This window comes from Kogia breviceps, chromosome 10 (assembly GCF_026419965.1).
Source record: "Kogia breviceps isolate mKogBre1 chromosome 10, mKogBre1 haplotype 1, whole genome shotgun sequence".
In the NCBI taxonomy this organism is placed as follows: domain Eukaryota; kingdom Metazoa; phylum Chordata; class Mammalia; order Artiodactyla; family Physeteridae; genus Kogia; species Kogia breviceps.
This window is the reverse complement of record NC_081319.1, coordinates 31,989,430-32,009,150: the sequence shown is the minus strand read 5'-3', so window position 1 is coordinate 32,009,150 and position 19,721 is coordinate 31,989,430. Positions and strand designations below refer to the sequence as shown.

Below are 19,721 nucleotides of genomic sequence, written 5' to 3'. Positions count from 1 at the left end.
CCTAGTAGGGTCAAAATTTTTCCTAGTAGATTAGAGGGAAAAAACCTACATTATCTATTTATAAAAATCATAACCAAAGGACTTTTCTGGTGGCACAGTGGTTAAGACTCCATGCTCCCAATGCAGGGGGCCCAGGTTCAATCCCTGGTCAGGGAACTAGATCCCACATGCGTGCTACAACTAAGAGTTCACATGCCACAACTAAGGAGCTGGCAAGCTGCAACTAAGGAGCCCGCTGGCCGCAACTAAGGAGCACACGTGCCACAGCTAAGGAGGCCACCTGCTGCAACTAAGATCCGGTGCGACCAAATAAATAAAGTAAATGTTAAAAAAAAAAAAGTAACCAATCTACCTACCTGAAAACATATACACACAAGAAAGAAAAGGAAAAAATTACAAGTAACTTAAGTGTAAAAATATGAAACAAATTTGTGAGATGGAAATTAGGGAAAGTTCATTTTAACTATTCAAAGGCAAGAAGAGAAATGTGAAGGAAGGGCAAAAAACCAAAAATAAAAACAATATACATTTCAAGGATAAGGCAAAGGAGCTCTTCTTCCTCCTTCCTTCCTAAACAATTCAACCCTACAGCAAAACACGGTGCACGGTAGGCATCTCTGCCAGGAATGAAAAAGAGCCCTGTTGGCCTGAAGAGTGTATCAGGGCTTGTGTGAGATAAGGCAGACATTCATGTGGAGGGGGTGGCTTGTCGTGGGGGTGTTGGAACCCTAATGTAGTGAGAAAGGTGTGCATTTGTGAAGGTGATCTGATTTGGGGTGACAGAGCCCAGGAATTGTGAGGGGCATGGAGGGGCAGCAGGTGCAGAGGGTCAGAGCCAGAGTGGGCTGAGGAGGCTGTCCATGGTGGGGTGTCGGAGCAGAGGAATGAGGGTGAACATATGGAGGGGTGGTCTGCAGTAAGGTGTAGAAACACAAGTAGGGAAAGGAGGAATCCATGTGGGGGCTGGCTTGGCATTGGAAGTCAGAGCACAACAGGGTGAGGATGGCAGCCACATAGAGAGGTGGCCTAACGTGGGGTATAGAAGCCTGACTGGGGCAAGAGGGGAACCACGTGGGGGGTCAATCAGGCATGGAGCAGGGCCTAAGCAGGGTAAGGAGGGTGTCCATGAAGAAGAGCCGCCAGGTGGGCAGTTTCAGAGCCCAAGAAGGATAAGAAAGGCATTTGCTCAGAGAAGAAGGTTGCAGCAGAGACAAGAGATTGGTTACCAACATGGGACCGATCAAATAAGTAAATGAATCGAGGATAATAGGATGTAGCTCCTCTGTCAGAGAAAAGAAATACAAATATGAAAAGGGAAAAAAGTAGAGTGGACCCTGTCATGTTGCACTGGAATTAGGGGTATTGGTGTGACTTGACAGTTTTCAATATATATGGATATAGAAATAAATATGTATGTAAAAGTGTTTAAATACTATACATGAGTGTGTATGTATACATGCATTTACAGATACATATTTTCCTTAGCTCTGTCCACTGAGAGGGATATTCCCTTAGCAAGGAGCAAAACTAGTGCCCACATCTTGACTTCTAAATCCTATTCTCTACTAAGTAGCTGATTCCAGGGCTGGGGAAGAGAAAATACAAGATAATCTTGGAACCCAACAGAACTGAAAACATATGTCCACACAAAGGCTTATATACAAATGTTCACAACAGCATTACACATAACAGCCAAAAAGTGGAAACCATCCAAATGTCCTTCAATGGATTAATGGATGTTGGATATCCATACAATGGAATACTATTCAGCCATAAAAAGAATGAAGTAATGATTCATGCTACTGCATGGATAAACCATGAAAATTATATGCTCAGTGAAAGAAGGTAGACACAAAAGGTCACATACTGTATGATTCTATCCATATGATATGTCCAGAATAGACAAATCCCAAGAGACAAAGTGGATTAGTGGTTAATAGGGGCTATGGGGAAGAGGCCATGGGGACTAACTGCTAATGGGGTACAGGGTTACTTTTTCAGTGATGAAAATGTTCTGGAACTAGACAGTAGTAATGGTTGCACAACTCTGTGACTATATTAAAAACAAATGAATTGTATACTTTGAAAGGGTGAAGACTATGTATGTGCATTATATATCAATTTTTTTAGTTAGAAAAAAAAAGATAAGCCTGGAACAAACAAGTTAGTGTTTCAAGAATGAAAAGGATATGACAAAAAAAGAAAAACAGAGACCAGCTTGAAATGGATTCTCACTGGCCAAACTGGGGACAATTTGAACATCAAAACCGATGAGAATAATGGATTTTAATAACCTGTTGAATAAAACAAGAAACCAAAAATCCATACAGATATACATACATGGTGCAATGTTTTAAAATATTTCTACAAATTCTTTGGCACTCCTTTTAAAGCACTGAGCCTATTTCTTGCCCTCTTAGGTGGGTTAGGTTAGTGGCTTGCACTTAATGAACAGAGTAAATTAAAGCAATAATATACAACTTTTTTTTCAATAATCGTTGAACAAACAAGCCTTTAATAGCGGTTACACCATTGAGGTGTCCTGATCCAACATCGAGGTCATAAACCCTATTGTTAATATGGACTCTAGAATAGGTTTGTGCTGTTATCCCTAGGGTAACTTGTTCCATTGATCAATTTTTGGATCAGTAAGTGATATTATGCTTTGGCTAGTGGGCCTAAGCTTTAATCACTTGGAGGTTTTTTTGTGCTCCAAGGTCACCCCAACCATTTGGCATGTGGGATCTTAGTTCCCTGACCAAGGATCAAACCCACGCCCCATATAGTGGAAGCGCAGAGTCCTAACCACTTGACTTCCAGGTAAGTCCCAATAATATACAACTTTGAAGCCTGAGTCATAAAAGACATTGTGACTTCAGCTTTCTCTAAGATTACCTGCTGAATGTTGTGAGAACATTTAAGCAGCCCTTTGGAAACGTCCACATGGCTGGAAATGAAGGTCTCCTGCCAACAGTCACAAGGAACTGTGACCACCAGCCAACAGCCAAAGTAGCTTTCTAGGGAAGCAGACCCTCCAGCCCCACTTGTCCAACTGACTAAAACCTCAGCTGACATCTTGACTGCAACCTCACAAGAGATCTAGAACTAGAACCATCCAACTGAGCAGTCCCCAGATTCCTAACTCTCAGAAATAATGTTTGTTCTTTCAAACTTCTAAGTATTGGGGTAACTTATTACACAACAATAAATAAATAATATACATAGTTTCAACATATCTCCTCACAAAATATTTAACTACAAAAGGAAAAAGAATAATTTATCAATGGAGAAGCTTGGAGAACACCACACTAATAAAGTGATCAAAGTGAACATTATCAGCAATGAGGCAAGCCAACCTTGTGTGCTACCTCCCGGCCAAAGATACAGAGCCTGAATCTTATCATGAGTATATCTCAGACAAACCTAAGCTGAGGGATTTCCTGTAAAGTTACTGTCCTGTAATCCACAAGAATGTCAGGGCCATGCAAGGAAGACTGAGGAGCTATTCCAGACTGAGACTAAACAGACATGACATCTAAATGCAACAGACGGGTCTGAACTAGATATTACTGTGACAACTGGATGGACACATTTGAATGTGGTCTTAGTATTAGATGGTATTAATTTATCAATGTTAATTTCCCAATTTTTATGGCTGCATTGAGTCCTTACTTGTAGGAAACAGACACTAAAGTATTAATGGAAGATGGGGCATCAGGTCTCCAACTTACCATTAAATGGTTCTAGGAAAAAAAAGTTTACTATACTGACCACTTTTCTGTAAATCTGTGATTGTTTCAAAATTTTATATAGATGCATAAATTTTATATAAATAATTATATATGTAAAATTTTGAAATAATCACGAATTTACAGAAAAGTGATCAGTACAGTATATATGTATAATGTTTTAAATATATAATTTATATATATTATATATGTATATTTATAATTTTAAAATAAGCAAAGGAAAAATGGAAAAGACCTATATGGAAACATCTGACCAACTGACTTTAATAGTGGTATGCCCTTAAGGCATCAAAGTTGCAAATTAGTTTTTCTCTGAAGTATAGTAATGTTGTCAGCAAGGGCACAAACGGATAGGAAGTACAATTACAAGATGAAGCATTCTCTGAAACCTCTGTATTACACTAGTAATATCTGTTACACAAAGTAGTTTTTATTGGGGGGAGGTACGTATTAAATATTCAAGAGAGGAAACCTTTAATAGATATTGGTGGTATGCATCAAATTAACGGCAATGTAGAATTACTAAAATGAGGGGTTTGTAGGGAAATCAAAGTCGTCTTTTAGCACCACTTTTATATTCCCATTCTGGAGTATCATGCTTTATGCTCTCAACCCACTCCCCCCAACTCCCCAAAAAAGGCCATCTCTAGAAACAAAATTATTATTATTATTATTATTATTATTATTTTTTTTTTTTTTTTTTTTTTTTTTTTTGCGGTACGCGGGCCTCTCACTGCTGTGGCCTCTCCCGTTGCGGAGCACAGGCTCGGGACGCGCAGGCTCAGCGGCCATGGCTCACGGGCCCAGCCGCTCCGCGGCATGTGGGATCTTCCCAGATCGGGGCACGAACCCGTATCCCCTGCATCGGCAGGCGGACTCTCAACCACTGCGCCACCAGGGAAGCCCCCCAAAATTATTTATTTACCATTCTCACACCCAACCAAACAAAAATAATTTGTGTCTACCATGTAATACCCAATCCATATCCAAATTTCCCTAGTAGTCAAAGCAACTGACATGCAGTCAGGGATGAACCACTGATTTACAACATGTGAAACATGACTATTTTCTTCCAGTTTTTTCCACATTTTATATAGGAACATTCACTTTCTAAAGAAATTAACAACAATATCATAAAGCAAATGAGACAAGGCAGTTAACAAAATTTTTTAGTCTTTACCTGAAAAGATCCACCTCATGAACAGTAGGTAAAATAACAGATATATGTGTGTCTCCCTAAGAGATAAAAAAGAAAAAAAAATAGACAAGATATCACTAAAATTTCCAGAAACTGACTTTTATAATATGCCTATCTAATCTCATAATCGATCAGCCATGTTGCCCTGTCTTCTAAGAGTCTCTTCCTCCAGAGGCAACTACAAAGAGAATGGGTCTTAACAGTCTCCCCTAACACAGCAGAAGGTCAAGGACAACATAGATTCCACTGATAAAACATTAATCCAGTGGTCAGATGTTAGATTAATTCTCAACTAGATGAAATACTACCATAATACCACCTGATACATATAACAGGCAAAATTTGTTTTCCTATTGCTCTCCATTTTTATTTAATTCAAAGGACAATGGGAGTGCTAATATACCAGTTAAATCATTTCAAATGAAAAATTCATCCCCACCCACAAACAAATATAACTTTGGGAAAAATGAAAGGCAATTATAACTACAGAATCCTTTTGATTAAGTTTCCTATAAACAGAAGTCTGTTGACCACTCTTCTAAGATAAGAGGTTTTGTTAGAATTAAACCTTGTTCAATCTTTTTAAAAAGATAATTTTCTCCTTGTCCTCACAATTACAGTGTAAATTCTGAGTTCTCCAGTGTCTACTAGAGAAAGAACAAGAAAAATAAATCGGAAAAACATTAGGAAGCTTATTATCAATTCATTAAAAATTACTTAATGGGATATTTCAGTGATATTCAGAAATGTATCATAAACCCAAGAAACTCTACATTTGCTAGTTTAAAATTTCTGTTAAAGAGACAATATATGCTGGATTATTCTACCACTGTAGCACACTACCTGCTGAGTTAACTGTGCTATTTGAGTTGTCCCAGGCTTGTCATGACATGTGGGAATCCGTACCTAAAAGAGAAGAAATTAACTTTGGCTACAAAAGAATGACCTTTCTATAACCTGCGAGTCCTGCTACAATGAGGGATCAGAAGCACTCTATCCTGATGCTAAAAAGGTACACTCAACAGTGCCTAAAAAGCCATAAAAACAAAATACTTATGTCAGATTAAAAACTAAAGTCATATTTATTTTTAGTCACAGCAGAAGGTAAGTGAACCAAGGTCTCCACATTCCCATACACACAGAAATCACTAACCCACTGAGAAGCAAACATGCTGAAAAACAGAAAAGGACATCAACTACATACCACTTCCTGTTTATTGTTCCAATCTTTGCTTCATTAATATACACACACCCAAACACACCCTCTCAAGCTTGCCAAACTATGGGATAAATCTCACAGGGAACCATGAGAACTCTCAACCCAGACCTACTTTGGATGATTTCCCATGGAAAAAACAGAACAGAGGTCCTACAGAAATGAGCACATCTAAAGAGAGAACATTGCCAAAAATAAGTTCAACTTGAAAATGAATTGCAAAAGCACTTACAGCACATTCATACAAAGCCTGAGAGCAAAATGCTAATTCATCGTATTAAAAAAAACCTTAGTAGAGAACAATACCCTGGGATGCACATGTTGGTCTGAAATTACACATTAAAAAGATCACTTAAGACTAAGAACCAATGACCTGCTGTATTTAAAAAAAAAAAAAAAAAAAAAAGACTAAGAACCAATGGCTTTCCTAATTTCTTTTAAATTTTACTAACTCATACTCAATTCTAAAAGTGTTCTGCAATACCATCCATTTCTGAAGGGCCATGAAGTTGCACAATTCTCGGAGGTGGCATTTACATTCACATGCATTATATAAGAATGACAGCATCGGGCTTCCCTGGTGGCGCAGTGGTTGAGAATCCGCCTGCTGATGCAGGGGACACGGGTTCATGCCCCGGTCCAGGAAGATCCCACATGCCGCGGAGCGGCTGGGCCCGTGAGCCATGGCCGCTGAGCCTGCGCTCCGCAACGGGAAAGGCCACAACAGTGAGAGGCCCACACACCACAAAAAAAAAAAAAAAAAAAAAAAAAGACAGCATCATGTAAACTCGATAAACTGCGGTATCTTTGTAACTCCTCACATCAATGACAAGTGAAAGCAACAACAGGACTGAATGTAATTAGGAAGTTAAAAGGCAAAATTCATGTGTGAGCTTCCTAAAAAAGGAGACAAATGAAATATAAGCTATTATTACCTTCATTACTATCCCCATAATAGGCAGATGTAATGTTTTCCCTGGCATTGGTGCAGGCCATCGATCAACATCATTACAAGCTGAAAAATATAGTAAAATATTTCTTTAGTATAAGTGGAAATACTAAAATATTAAAAATGAAACATTAGAAGTTAGAACTCCACTTTCTGCTTTCTATATAGCAGAAAAAATACACTGGGAATGATGGAAGGTAGAAGGCAAAAGTACTAAAAATATCTTATATTTCACCAGATATACACCTATGTTCTAGGATATAAATTGGTTAATACATGTTTTGAAAGCAACAGAATAATAGGTTTAAAGGGAGTTTTCCTACTCATTTATTACTGCTAAAATTAGCTACAAAAGCACACCACCTAGCAGAGGTCTTCTCTCTGTATTGAGTGACATAAGGATTTCTGTTTGACAGTACTCTGAGTATCAGAATTGGCAACTCAATATTTGCTTATTATTATCCTAAAAAATAGGCATCATCTGTGTTGCAAAAGGAGAAATAAAAGATAGGATCTTTGGTGTTTGTAGGTAAATATGCCAGAATTGTTTTACCTCTCTCTCCTACCATATAGTTCTTAAAATTCTTAACTAATTTTTTTTCATTCATTTCCAGTAAAAAATTTTAAACTCCTTCATAAAGGTACCTAACTCACACAAGGTTTAACTTACCTGCTTCCAAATAAGGTTCATTCTTTTCAAAATACTCTGGTGCTATCTGTTTGAGCACAGTGTGAAAAAAATGAATATAAGGTAGTTTGCTGATCAAAACCAAGGACTGGAGGGAAAAAAGAAACAATTTTTAATTTCTTAATGATTATAATTTAAGTTTGCCATTTCTTATATAATCAATTACTAACAAGCCAAATTCAGCAAAAAGTGTGGATTTTAAAATAAAAAGGCTTTTACAGTAGATGGTTAAAAGAAACAAAATTATAGTGGCAGAACACCAAAAGTTTAACCTTATTACTACATTTTAAGAGCATAAAGACACATTCACAGATTTTCCTGCTGTGCAGGAAAAAGAATTTCCTATAAACAAACTAATGTCATGGATAATTCCAAAGCCTAGCTACTATTGTTGTCAGCAAAGCAATATTAGGAATTAGCCAGGTGAACTCTTCATAAAAAGGAAAGCACAAATTGTGATGCCTTTTCAAACTAAGACCTATGACTGTTATATTTTAGAGTTCAATGGTTTTAGCCACATTCTTAGAAACTGTGACTTTATAGTTTGTGACCACTTCAGATACAGATTATGCTTTTTTTAAATCTATTTTTCTTGAAAACTACTTTTTATCTTTCCATTAAGCACCAATTAGTGGTCAGGGCATGTTCTGGTTACAAAAGGTAAAGGTGTGTCCCTGTTAGCTGGGATTAAATTGGAATTAATTGATATTTTTATATATATATATCTTTAGAAACAAAAAGACTGTACATTTAGAGTGGGAACAATAATAACTAAGATGTTGATCAAGTATATTTACTAGCTCTTCAAAAAAAGATATTATAGGCTTTTATTAGCTGTAAATATGTTACAATCTGTTTATTCTTTCCCTCATTCTAAAATGTGAAAATTAAACATATTTTTCTGAGTTTTGACAGTTTCATACAATAAATGTAACTTACTGTCAGGAATCTAGTATAGAGATAGCAGGAAGGCAAAATTCAACAGCAGTTAAAAATCTAGGGACTTCCCTTGTGGCGCACTGGTTAAGAATCCAATGCAGGGAACACGGGCTCAATCCCTGGTCCGGGAATATCTCACATGCCGCGGAGCAAGTAAGCCCATGTGCCACAACTACTGAGCCTGCACTCTAGAGCCTGCGAGCCACAATTACTGAGCCCACGCACCACAACTACTGAAGCCCACACACCCCAGAGTCTGCACGCCGCAACTACTGAGCCCACATGCCACAAATACTGAAGCCTGTGCTCTCTAGGGTCTGCATGCTGCAACTACTGAGCCCACGTGCCTAGAGACCGTGCTCCAAGAGAAGCCACCAAAATGAGAAGCCCATGTACTGCAACAAAGAGTAGCCCCCACTCGCCCCAACTAGAGAAAGCCCGCATGCAGCAACAATGACCCAATGCAGCCAAAAAAAATTAAGGACTGGTGTCTACAATCTAAAAAAAAAAGATAAAATATAAATTCTAGTATGTTTAAAGATAAAATATCAAACACTTTAAAGATTGTTCATTCTAATAATTTCTATTCTTCTAACCACAATGTAAAAATATTTTTCTATTAATGTATATGAAAATTACCTTCTGAAAGTAGCCTCTTTTTAGAGTTTTGTCTCGAACTTGTCGAAAATACACATATCCATAAAAATAGGCAGGATCTTTCTATAAAAGAAGTGACAAATTTAAAAAATATATATATATAGAGAGAGAGAGCCATCCTTTCTTATTAAAAGCAGGTTCCTTTATAAACTTGAACTGAGATATGAGGTACACACAAAGAGCTAGTTATGCTTTTCCACCAATGCAAACAACAATCATGACAATAACTGGCAGATAAAAACCTGCTAACTTGCCCAAAGATGAAATAATCATAACTAAAGTACTAAGGTCAGATTTTACCCCCTATAACTTACTCTGTTTATGTTCTCTATTCATATCTGTGGTAGTTAATGGAAGTTAGGAAAACAATCAAATTCTGTTTTCCCCAATGCTATGTTTAGTTTTTAAAAAATTCTACCTACAATTCTGAGTTAGGCATCAGTCTTATGAGGTATCCTAATGCAAAATTTCAAGAGAGAAAATAAAAGGAGTTAAATGCCAATCTGAATCTTACATAGACCGTTATATTTTTACCCAACAATAATGAAACACTGCAATATTTATCAACATCCAATTTGAAAGGTCCAAAAAACTTACAAAGTTTTTACATCCTAATGGAATAAACTCTGGCCCAGTTCCTTATTTGATTGTTATTCTTTTTTTTGTTTGTTTGTTTGTTTGTTTTTTGTTTTTTTGTGGTATGCGGGCCTCTCACTGTTGTGGCCTCTCCCGTTGCGGGGCACAGGCTCCGGATGCGCAGGCTCAGCGGCCATGGCTCACGGGGCCAGCCGCTCCGCGGCATGTGGGATCTTCCCGGACCGGGGCACGAACCCGTATCCCCTGCATCGGCAGGCGGATTCTCAACCACTGCGCCACCAGGGAAGCCCTTGATTGTTATTCTTTAAACAAATATTTATTGACTACCTACTTTGAACAAGGCATTGTGTTCGAAAAGATAAAAAGATGTATGAGACACAGTTCCTTAAGGAGATCACAAACTAAGAGCGATAAGAAAAGTACAAAAATGACTAGTATGTGATAGGAGGGCAGGTACCATGCAAAAAGCACAAAGTGTTACAAAGAGGCCAAGGGGGAAGAGGTTACTTCTGTGTATGGCGGTCAGTATTTTGCGGAGGCAGCTGTTTTTGAGTTGGGCATTGAAGGATGGATATGATTTAAACAAAGACAAAGACATTTCAAGTTTAGACAGCCAAGAGTTTGAGCAAAACCACGCAGAGATAGCAAAATACAAGCTACCTCAGGAAAAAGCATAGAGTTCAGTTTAGCTAATATATGGCACATGTATAGAAAGGAGATTAAGCTGGAAATTTGAAAGGCAAAGGTTTTATTTTGGAAGGCCCAAAAAGTGAGAACCAGGAAATATTACTATCATTAGCTCTTTATTCATTAAGCAATAAGTAATCATTTTAGATTTTATTTATTTTATGTAATATATATGTACACTTTAGCTGGGAACACTGTGTGATATATTGCACTGAAAAAGACAGAAGATGGACGTCTTTAGGCAAATATTTTTATCCTCAATAGCCCTCAATTCCTTCATTTGCAAAAGGAACTCTCTTGGAACAATATAGGGAGGATTAATAAGATAATATATGCTTATTGATACAATGCCAAGAACATACAAAGCTCTAATAAGTAGTAGTTATTATCAGCAGTTGACAGAATATGTTATTAGTGATAGCAAATGGTCATGAAAAGGAGAAGATGGCTATAAGAGACATTTCAAAAGGTAACATCTTTGCTAACTGGAAGAGGATTCCTGTCATTAGTGGAACCAGGAAGGTAAGCTGTAAATACTTATTTTAGGCAAAAGATGTCAAGATCTTATTGGATGTGCTAATAGGACATCCAGATGGAAATGTTCTTCCTTCAGTTAGAGATAAAAGTATGAAGTACCAAACAAATTCTACACTCAGGAATCATCTGATTTATTAAAATTGTTTTTAATAAACAACAACTATAAACCAAAGCTCATTCAAAAATCAAAAAGAGACAACAATAATTCTACTATAAAGCAGGTAGGGATTACCACAGGGAATCTTCAACTCTGGGTGATATTTACTGGTATACTACCACCCCACTTCCACATCCAAACAAAGAGTTTTAACATGTGAAAGAAAATTAATTCGACATTCTAATTCTTATAATTCACAATGGCATTATGTTTTAAGAATAGTAACTTTATAAAGTCTCTTTCATTCACATGCTAAATCCTTATGAATTAGACTCAGGAAATTCAGCAGTATAATACAGTAACAAAACAAAAGCACAATATCTCTGAATGCTATAAGAGGTAACTGAGTAACTGAGTTCTAAAGTTTCCTCTCACATAGACATTATTCTATTACTACTTTTCCAACCTTTAAGTAAACTGGTAAATCTTTCTCAAATTGATCCAGGAGACAATGCAGTGACACCCTCCTCCCAGAAGACTGTCGAAATCTAAAACAAAACTGGGTATCTCCAAGACAACCTAATGAAAACAAAAATGAAAGAAATTAAGGGCAGCACAGTATAACATTTATTTATCCAGTTTCATCACATCTTAGAGCTAAAGGGGTCCTATCAATTACTGAAACACATTCTATCATGCTTTAGAGAAGAAAAAAGAGATCCTGACAGTTCGACTTGCTCTAAGCCATCTTTGCTAGTTAGAGGCAAAGCCATTAGTAAACTATGCATCTTAACTCCTATGTCCCTCTACTGTTTTTCCTATTCCATTTTCGCTATGTAATTAAAACTTTTTGAAAACTGTGTGCATGTAATGTTGATTCACAAACATAATTATGAGCAAAAGAAGCCAAATACAAAAGAACACAAATTGTTCAAATCCATTTACATAGTTCTTTTTTTGTTTTTTTTAATAAAGCAGGCAAACTAAACAATAGTGTTTAGGAATACATGGTTGGGTGATAAAACTATAAAGAAAAGCAAGAAACTTATTACTATAAGAATCAGTAGAGTGATTTGAAAAGATACATGCACCCCCAATTGTTCATAGCATCCTTATTTACAGTTACCAAGGAATGGAAGCAACCTAAGTGTCCATCAACAGATGAATGGATAAAGATGATATGATACACACAAACACACACACACACACACACACACACACACACACACACACAAATGGAATACTACTCAGCCATAAAAAAGAACAAAATTTTGCCATTTGCAGCAACATGGATGGACCTGGAGAGCATTATGCTAAGTGAAATACGTCAGACAGAGAAAGACATATGTATGATATCACTTACATGTGGAATCTAAAAAATACAACAAACTAAGCAAAACTAACAAAAAAAAAGCAGATTCACAGATATAGAGAACTAATGGTTGGTTACCAGTGGTGGAGGGGCAGGGAATATAGGGGTGGAGGAGTGGGGGGTACAAACTACTGAGTGTGAGATAGGCTACAAGGATTATTGTACAACACAGGGAACATACAGTCATTATTTTGCAATAACTGTAAATGGAAGGCAAACTTTAAAAATTATATTTTAAGAATTTTAGTAAAAAGAAAAAAATTGAAAAAAAAATCAAGATAGTGGTTACCTTAGGCGAGGGGGAGGGAAATACTGTTTGGGAAGAGACATAAGGGGGCTTTTGCGGTATTGGCAAAGTTCTATTTCTTGACCTTATATGTGTTTTAGATTTCACAATGAGAATTAAAAAAAAAAAAATAGACTCAGGAAGAGCCCAAGTAATAGACTTACTATTTTAATCATTTTAATTATAAAGTTTTTAAACTTCAATCATTTTAGCAAACCTCTTAAAATATTACCTAAACTGTCAGGCAATAATTACAAAAAACTGTAAATACTCTAAAAAGTGAAAGACACAAGAAGTAGCCTGTCACTCAAATTCTTCCCAGTTACTGTATTTAGAACTAATGAGATTATATTAAATACAAAATGTGCTCAAGATTTTATTACAGAAGTACTTATATTTCTTTAGCACATCAAGTTCTCAAAAAGGAAGCAGAAACTTGATATTATATTTAAGTTTTTTAAAAAGCAACTCAGTAACTCAGTATGTATACCTAAATGCAATTATAGAAACTAGTATTTCTTTGGCAGAGGAGAGAAGAAACAAAGGGGACTGGAGGGCGAGTCAGTTCAGTTTCTTTACTTGTCATAGCAGATGGTTCAAAATAAGGAAAACACATGAGACTTGAGATAATGGAAAATACTCCTAGCATTGTTTTAGTTCAACAGATTTATATACAGATGGTTCAGTTTTTCTCTTCAGAAGACAGAAAGATCCACTGAGAAGTACACACTAATTTCTCTGAGACACTTAGCAAGATGTAGCAGAAAAAATGCAATGGATTTTAAGAAAGATGTATGCCCTCTGGAAAATGTAAGGAATGCTGAGCTTTGTGGAAAGAAAGTAATGAAGCTGCCGTAGCCTTAAATCCCAACCCAACCCTGGCTCCACTCCCAAACCATGGGCATGCTGTAAGAACTTTCCCATGACCAGCTGTACCTGCAAGCTGTACAGAACTGGTCAGGAAGCTAGTTCACCAGGTCAAAAAGGCTTTAACCATAGTGTCTTTGTGAAGTGAGGTACATGGTTGCCATTTTATGTTTCAGAAGTCTGTTCCCTCACACACAAAAGGTTACTAAAGAAAAACCAACTCTTTATCTGGGTAGACCTTTGTTCTCCATCCTGACCTCACTATTAATGGGATAGGAAAAGAGGTGTTACGGATTGGCAACCAGGTTATTTACATTTGTCTTGTAGAAAATGATACCTGTGGAGGGCAGGGCAATCCTGATAACCTACAACCTCATCAAAAATAAATCTACCTTGTTAGTATGACCCATCCAATTTGCCTGTTTAACAGGAGAGTGCACCTCTACATAAGCAGTATAATGATTATATGTGAAAGATGGTTAAATGACTGTGCACATGAGGGAAAGGTTATAATCTGAGGAAAAAGGAACCACAATCAATGGGATCTAGTCCCAGGTCCATCAATAATTAGCCTTCTAGAAGTCACTTAGCCTAAGGTTCTCAATTTCCTTGTAAACAAAAGTTAAGGGGCATCATAAGATAATCTCTAAAGTCACTTCCAGCAGTAATATGCAATAATTCTGAAATAAATCTCTACAACTGACCTACGATTGTACTGAATTCCAAGCATCTTACCCACTGTATTCACTAAGAAAACGAAAGACCTATAAAGATCCAAAAAGACCTAAAAGTTATGCTATGTGCACCATAGCTTTCTGATTATTAACAACAACAACAAAAAGGTAAAAAGCTTTAATGGAAATTATTTTGCCTTCACATAAATCAAGGAACAAAGATTTATACAAATTTTAAGATTAAATGACAGCTCTCCAAAGAAAATACATCTTCACGTGGCTTCTTGACTAAGAACCACATAAACTCTTTCCCTGATAAAGCAGCAGGGATTAAGGAAACAGCAAATTTGCTGAGCAAACCCCAACAGCTTGAGGAAAAGTTCCACTTTAATTAATCTAAAATAATCTCTACGAGCCCAGAAAACAGAACTAATAACCTGACACTTTTTAAGCCATGAAAATTCCTGTAACCTTCCCCCAACTTCCTTTTCCAAACAACTAAGTTCTTACAACAGAAATCAAACAGAATCCCAGGTCAAAACTATTTTCATTATTTTGTCTTTCAAAAGTGATTATCCACCCTTTCAATACATGAATTGAGCACCAATTTCATTGAATGCTCACTCTGTGGCAGGCACTGTCCTAAACACTTTAGATACATTAACTCATTTGGTGTTCATGCTTCTCACGTAGGTCCCATTATTAGTCCTGTTTGTGAGGAGGAAACCAAGGCACAGAAAAGTTATGTAATCATCCAAAGAAATAAATCTGCTAAATGGCAGAGCAAGAATTTGATCCCACGACATCTGACTCTAGAGCTGGTGTTCTTGACCACTACATCATACTGGCTCTTTCAAGTCAAAATAGACTTCAAAAACACCACTTCCACTGATATGAAATATCCAGAATAGGTAAATCCATAGAGACAGAAAGTAGACAGGTGATTGCTGAGGGGGAGAGGTGGGTAGGAGGAAACTGGAGCAAGAAGTTTCTTTTTCGGTGATGAAAATTTCCTAAAATTGACTTCGGTAATAGTTGCACAACTCTGAATATACTAAAAATCACTGAATTGTACATTTTACATGGGTGAATTATATCTCAATAAAACTGTTTTTTGTTGTTGTTGTTTTGTTTAATTTTATTTATTTATTTTTGGCTGTGTTGGGTCTTCGTTGCTGCACGTGAGCTTTCTCTAGTTGCGGCGAGTGGGGGCTACTCTTCGTTGTGGTGCGCGGGCTTCTCATTGCAGTGGCTTCTCTCATTGTGGAGCATGGGCTCTAGGCACGCGGACTTCAGTAGTTGCAGCACGTAGGCTCAGTAGTTGTGGTTCACGGGCTCTAGAGCACAGGCTCAGTAGTTGTGGCACATGAGCTTAGTTGCTCCGTGGCATGTGGGATCTTCCTGGGCCAGGGATCAAACCCGTGTCCCCTGCATTGGCAGGCGGATTCTCAACCACTGCGCTACCAGGGAAGCCCCTGTTTGTTTGTTTGTTTGTTTTTAAATGCTACGTCACTGCCAACTGGAGCAGATCAAAAGCTTCTGTTCTTCACTTAGAAAACGAAGTCCTGAAAAGCATCCCTCCAACTGAAGAGTTGCTGAACTCACTGGTTTCTGGGACACTCACTGGTTTCACGGCTCCTCCTATGCAAATGCCATGTGGTAAGCCACAAACAGCTCTCCTTCCATTTTAAAATTATCAAGGGCACAGATGATTTTATCCTTTACATCTGCCAATCAAACCAAGACTGCAAAGCTATAGATAAACAGAAGACACTTTCCTGTTTCAAAAATATTACTTGAGGGGCTTCCCTGGTGGCCCAGTGGTTAAGAATCCACCTGCCAATGCAGGGGACACAGGTTTGAGCCCTGGTCCGGGAAGATCCCACATGCCGCGGAGCATCTAAGCCTACGCACCACAACTACTGAGCCTGCACTCTAGAGCCTGTAAGCCACAACTACTGAGCCTGCGTGCCGCAACTACTGAAGCCCGCGCGCCCAGAGCCCATGCTCTGCAACAAGAGAAGCCATGACAGTGAGAAGCCCACATGCTGCAATGAAGAGTAGCCCCCGCTCGCCACAACTAGAGAAAGCCCACGTGCAGCAACAAAGACCCAACACAGCCAAAAATAAAAACAAATAAATTTATTTTTTAAAAAATTACTTGAGATTTGAGGGGAAAAAGCTTAAATATTTCTTCTAAGGGGAAAAGACAACTTCAGACTATTTTTTTAATTAATTAATTAATTTGGTTGCGTCAGGTCTTAGTTGTGGCAGGTGGGCTCCTCAGTTGTGGCATGCATGTGGGATCTAGTTCCCTGGCCCCCTGCATTGGGAACACAGAGTCTTAACCACTGCACCACCAGGGAAGACCCTTGATCAGTTTTGTTTTTGTTTTTTAAAAAAATTTATTTATGTATTTATGGCTGCATTGGGTCTTTGTTGCTGTATGCAGGCTTTCTCTAGTTGCAGCAAGCAGGAGCTGCTCTTTGTTGCAGTGCACAGGCTTCTCGTTGCGGTGGCTTGTCTTTGTTGCAGAGCATGGGCTCTAGGCGCATGGGCTTTAGTAACTATGGCACGCGGGCTCAGTAGTTGTGGCTCGTGGGCTCAGTAGTTGTGGCTCATGGGCTCTAGAGCGCAGGTTCAGTATTTGTGGCGCATGGGCTTAGTTGCTCCACAGCATGTGAGATCTTCCTGGACCAGGGCTCAAACCCGTGTCTCCTGCATTGGCAGGTAAATTCTTAACCACTGCGCCACAAGGGAAGTCCCAGAGTATTTTTATATTAGCGGAAAACAGCTATAGAACAGTTCAGAGTAAGACTAAAATAAAACATGAGACCTTAAGAGCTAGCCCCATCCCTGGCCTTCAGCTCTATGTAGTCATCCTCTCCGTGATTAGAGTTGGAAATGCTGAGAAGCAGGTGTTTAGACCAGGGCTTCTCAAAGTGTAGTCCATAGAGTGATGCAAGTCCACAAACTCTTGTTACAATACATGACAAAATAAATACCCAAATTGAGAATACACACTTAGAAACCCTTACAGCAATTTGATATTGCCATGACAAATTTGGACTTTTATTTTGTATTCTTTGGTTTTTCTCCCTTTCATTTTTCTAATAATTCATGTATACAGCATTTTATAAAAGCACTGGTCCACAACAGATTGGAAATTCTTAAAACACCCAAATGGCCCTTCAACACAGATGAGTGTGAGAAGCACTCCTTTCACCACTGGGAAGCGTAAAGTACAGGACGATGTCCCAGCTGTTTACATAGAAAAAAATCTGTTGAGACAAATATTATCTGCACATCTAATCCATCCAGAACAGGATTAATATTTCCCTCGTATTCATCGTCACTTGAAACTCTCTCTACTAATGCTAAGTTTTCTCTCTGGCCATGTTTAAAGCATAGTGATTACAGTCCTTGGATACCCGTCACAGCTTAAGACTCAGGAATGCATATATCCAGATGATATTAATGGTAAATAACAAGAAAAATATCTGACAAATATTTATTAGAGAGAAAACATTCTTTAAACTTAGGCTCCTAAAGATAAAAGCCATTCAAATGGAACAAAAAACTGAAAGCTAAAAACAAACAAAACAAAACTTTTTCCTAAAGTCACAGTATCTAAGGTATGTGTGGGTAGGGGGTGGAGGAAGTGGAGGACTGGCAAATCCTCCCATTGGGAAGCCCAAAAGTATTCTTCTTTATCTGTATAACTTACCATAGAGTCTAAATGTTGTTTTACTTTTAAGTGTGCACCGTGGAAACAAAAGCTAGGTTATGATTCTTTCCTAAAGACTGCTCTACTGCACCTTCTGTAACAATAAAGCTATCTTGGGAAAAATTAAATCCATTTCAAAGTTGGCATAGTACTAATTCCAACTTCCATTTAATGAACACATAAGTGAAACAAACTATTTGGATAATCACAATTGAGAACAGTGATCTCAAATACATATAAATGCACAGTCTCTTGCTGTCTAGATTAATATTCATCCATTAAGATGGCAAGGTGTCTATTTTTAAGATCTTTTGTTGACTTTACTTCTAAGTACCAACCATACTTTGAATAAAATGAACCACACTTCCTTTGATATGCAGCTTATAAAAAAGGCATTACAAAACATCTGTAGGTCATTCAAATGCCTAAAATACTGAACAAATTGGTTTTTTTTTTTGGCTCCATGGAGTCTTAACCCCTAGACTGCCAGGGAATTCCCTGAACTAATGCTCATTTACACAGATTTACACTTGAGTTTAACTTCCAATAAGAAAATGACTCATGCAGAGACTAACTACAAAACTAGAAATTAAAAAGACTATCAGACATCATACAATTAACTTCTTAGTCTTGATGCTCATGTAGAGAGGTGAAAGGGAGAGAGCCATGAAAACCAGCCATGACCTGAAAAAGAAGAGTGTGCAGTATAATCACATGAAGTCAGTTCATCCTGTAATCCACACAACTCACCTGACCTTGAGTCACGGAAGTCCAATCCAATACTCACTACAATCAGAACTACATGTGTGCACTTTGTAAGGCAAATGTAATCCGAAATAAGGGGAGATCCTATAAGACTGCTGTATCATTATCTCGTTAACAGGCAAAACGTGAAAAGACTCCAATAATTCCAGGTCAAAACAAAAGCCGTCCCAGAATTGTTCAAAGCCATCTTTTTAACTAAATCTTTTTTTAAACATATTTCATGAAAGCTGAGTTCCAAAGCTATAGGAAAAAATTCTGGAAGCATTTACAAGGAAAAGAGAAAATGCTTTAAAAAGCTAAAATGTCAAGTCTCCCAATTCAGATTATCTAAACTAAATTAACAGTATTTTAGAAGTAACCACAAAAGGAAAGTGAACTGAAGTGCCTTTGCTTCATAGGATTCTAAATGTGTGGTCTAAGAAGTTAAGTGTTCTGGTCACTGTAAGCCTGAAAAATTATTTTCAAAGTGAAACACAAAAGGTAATCTGAAAGATACCAACTTATAGGACCACACAAAGGAAGAACTTGGAGACCAGCAAAACCAAGCTTAATAATAATAGCAAACACTTATAAAGTACTTTCTATACCCAAGCACTATTCCAAATGTTTTATATATACTAACCCACATAAACTATTGCAAATAATTGATGGCCATGCTTTATAACCATGTTTACCCTGATTTTTTTTTAATCCCTGCTTTTACAGAGTTCTTGGCA

At 37.6% G+C, this 19,721-nt stretch overlaps 1 protein-coding gene across 3 annotated transcripts in view; it reads right to left on the bottom strand.

The window, feature by feature from the left end:
- DENND6A (DENN domain containing 6A) overlaps positions 1-19,721 on the bottom strand; it is a 55,505-nt gene that overhangs the window by 20,754 nt on the left and 15,030 nt on the right. For 2 of the 3 annotated variants that reach the window (XM_059078049.2, XM_067043843.1), the window contains exons 4-9: positions 11,781-11,893; positions 9,379-9,459; positions 7,783-7,888; positions 7,099-7,178; positions 5,791-5,853; positions 4,930-4,985 (exon numbers count right to left, since the gene is read on the bottom strand). In XM_059078049.2, the coding sequence (XP_058934032.1) occupies positions 4,930-4,985; positions 5,791-5,853; positions 7,099-7,178; positions 7,783-7,888; positions 9,379-9,459; positions 11,781-11,893 (499 nt within the window). The remainder of the gene's footprint in view (positions 1-4,929; positions 4,986-5,790; positions 5,854-7,098; positions 7,179-7,782; positions 7,889-9,378; positions 9,460-11,780; positions 11,894-19,721) is intronic. The other variant, XM_067043842.1, reaches the window with a different exon arrangement.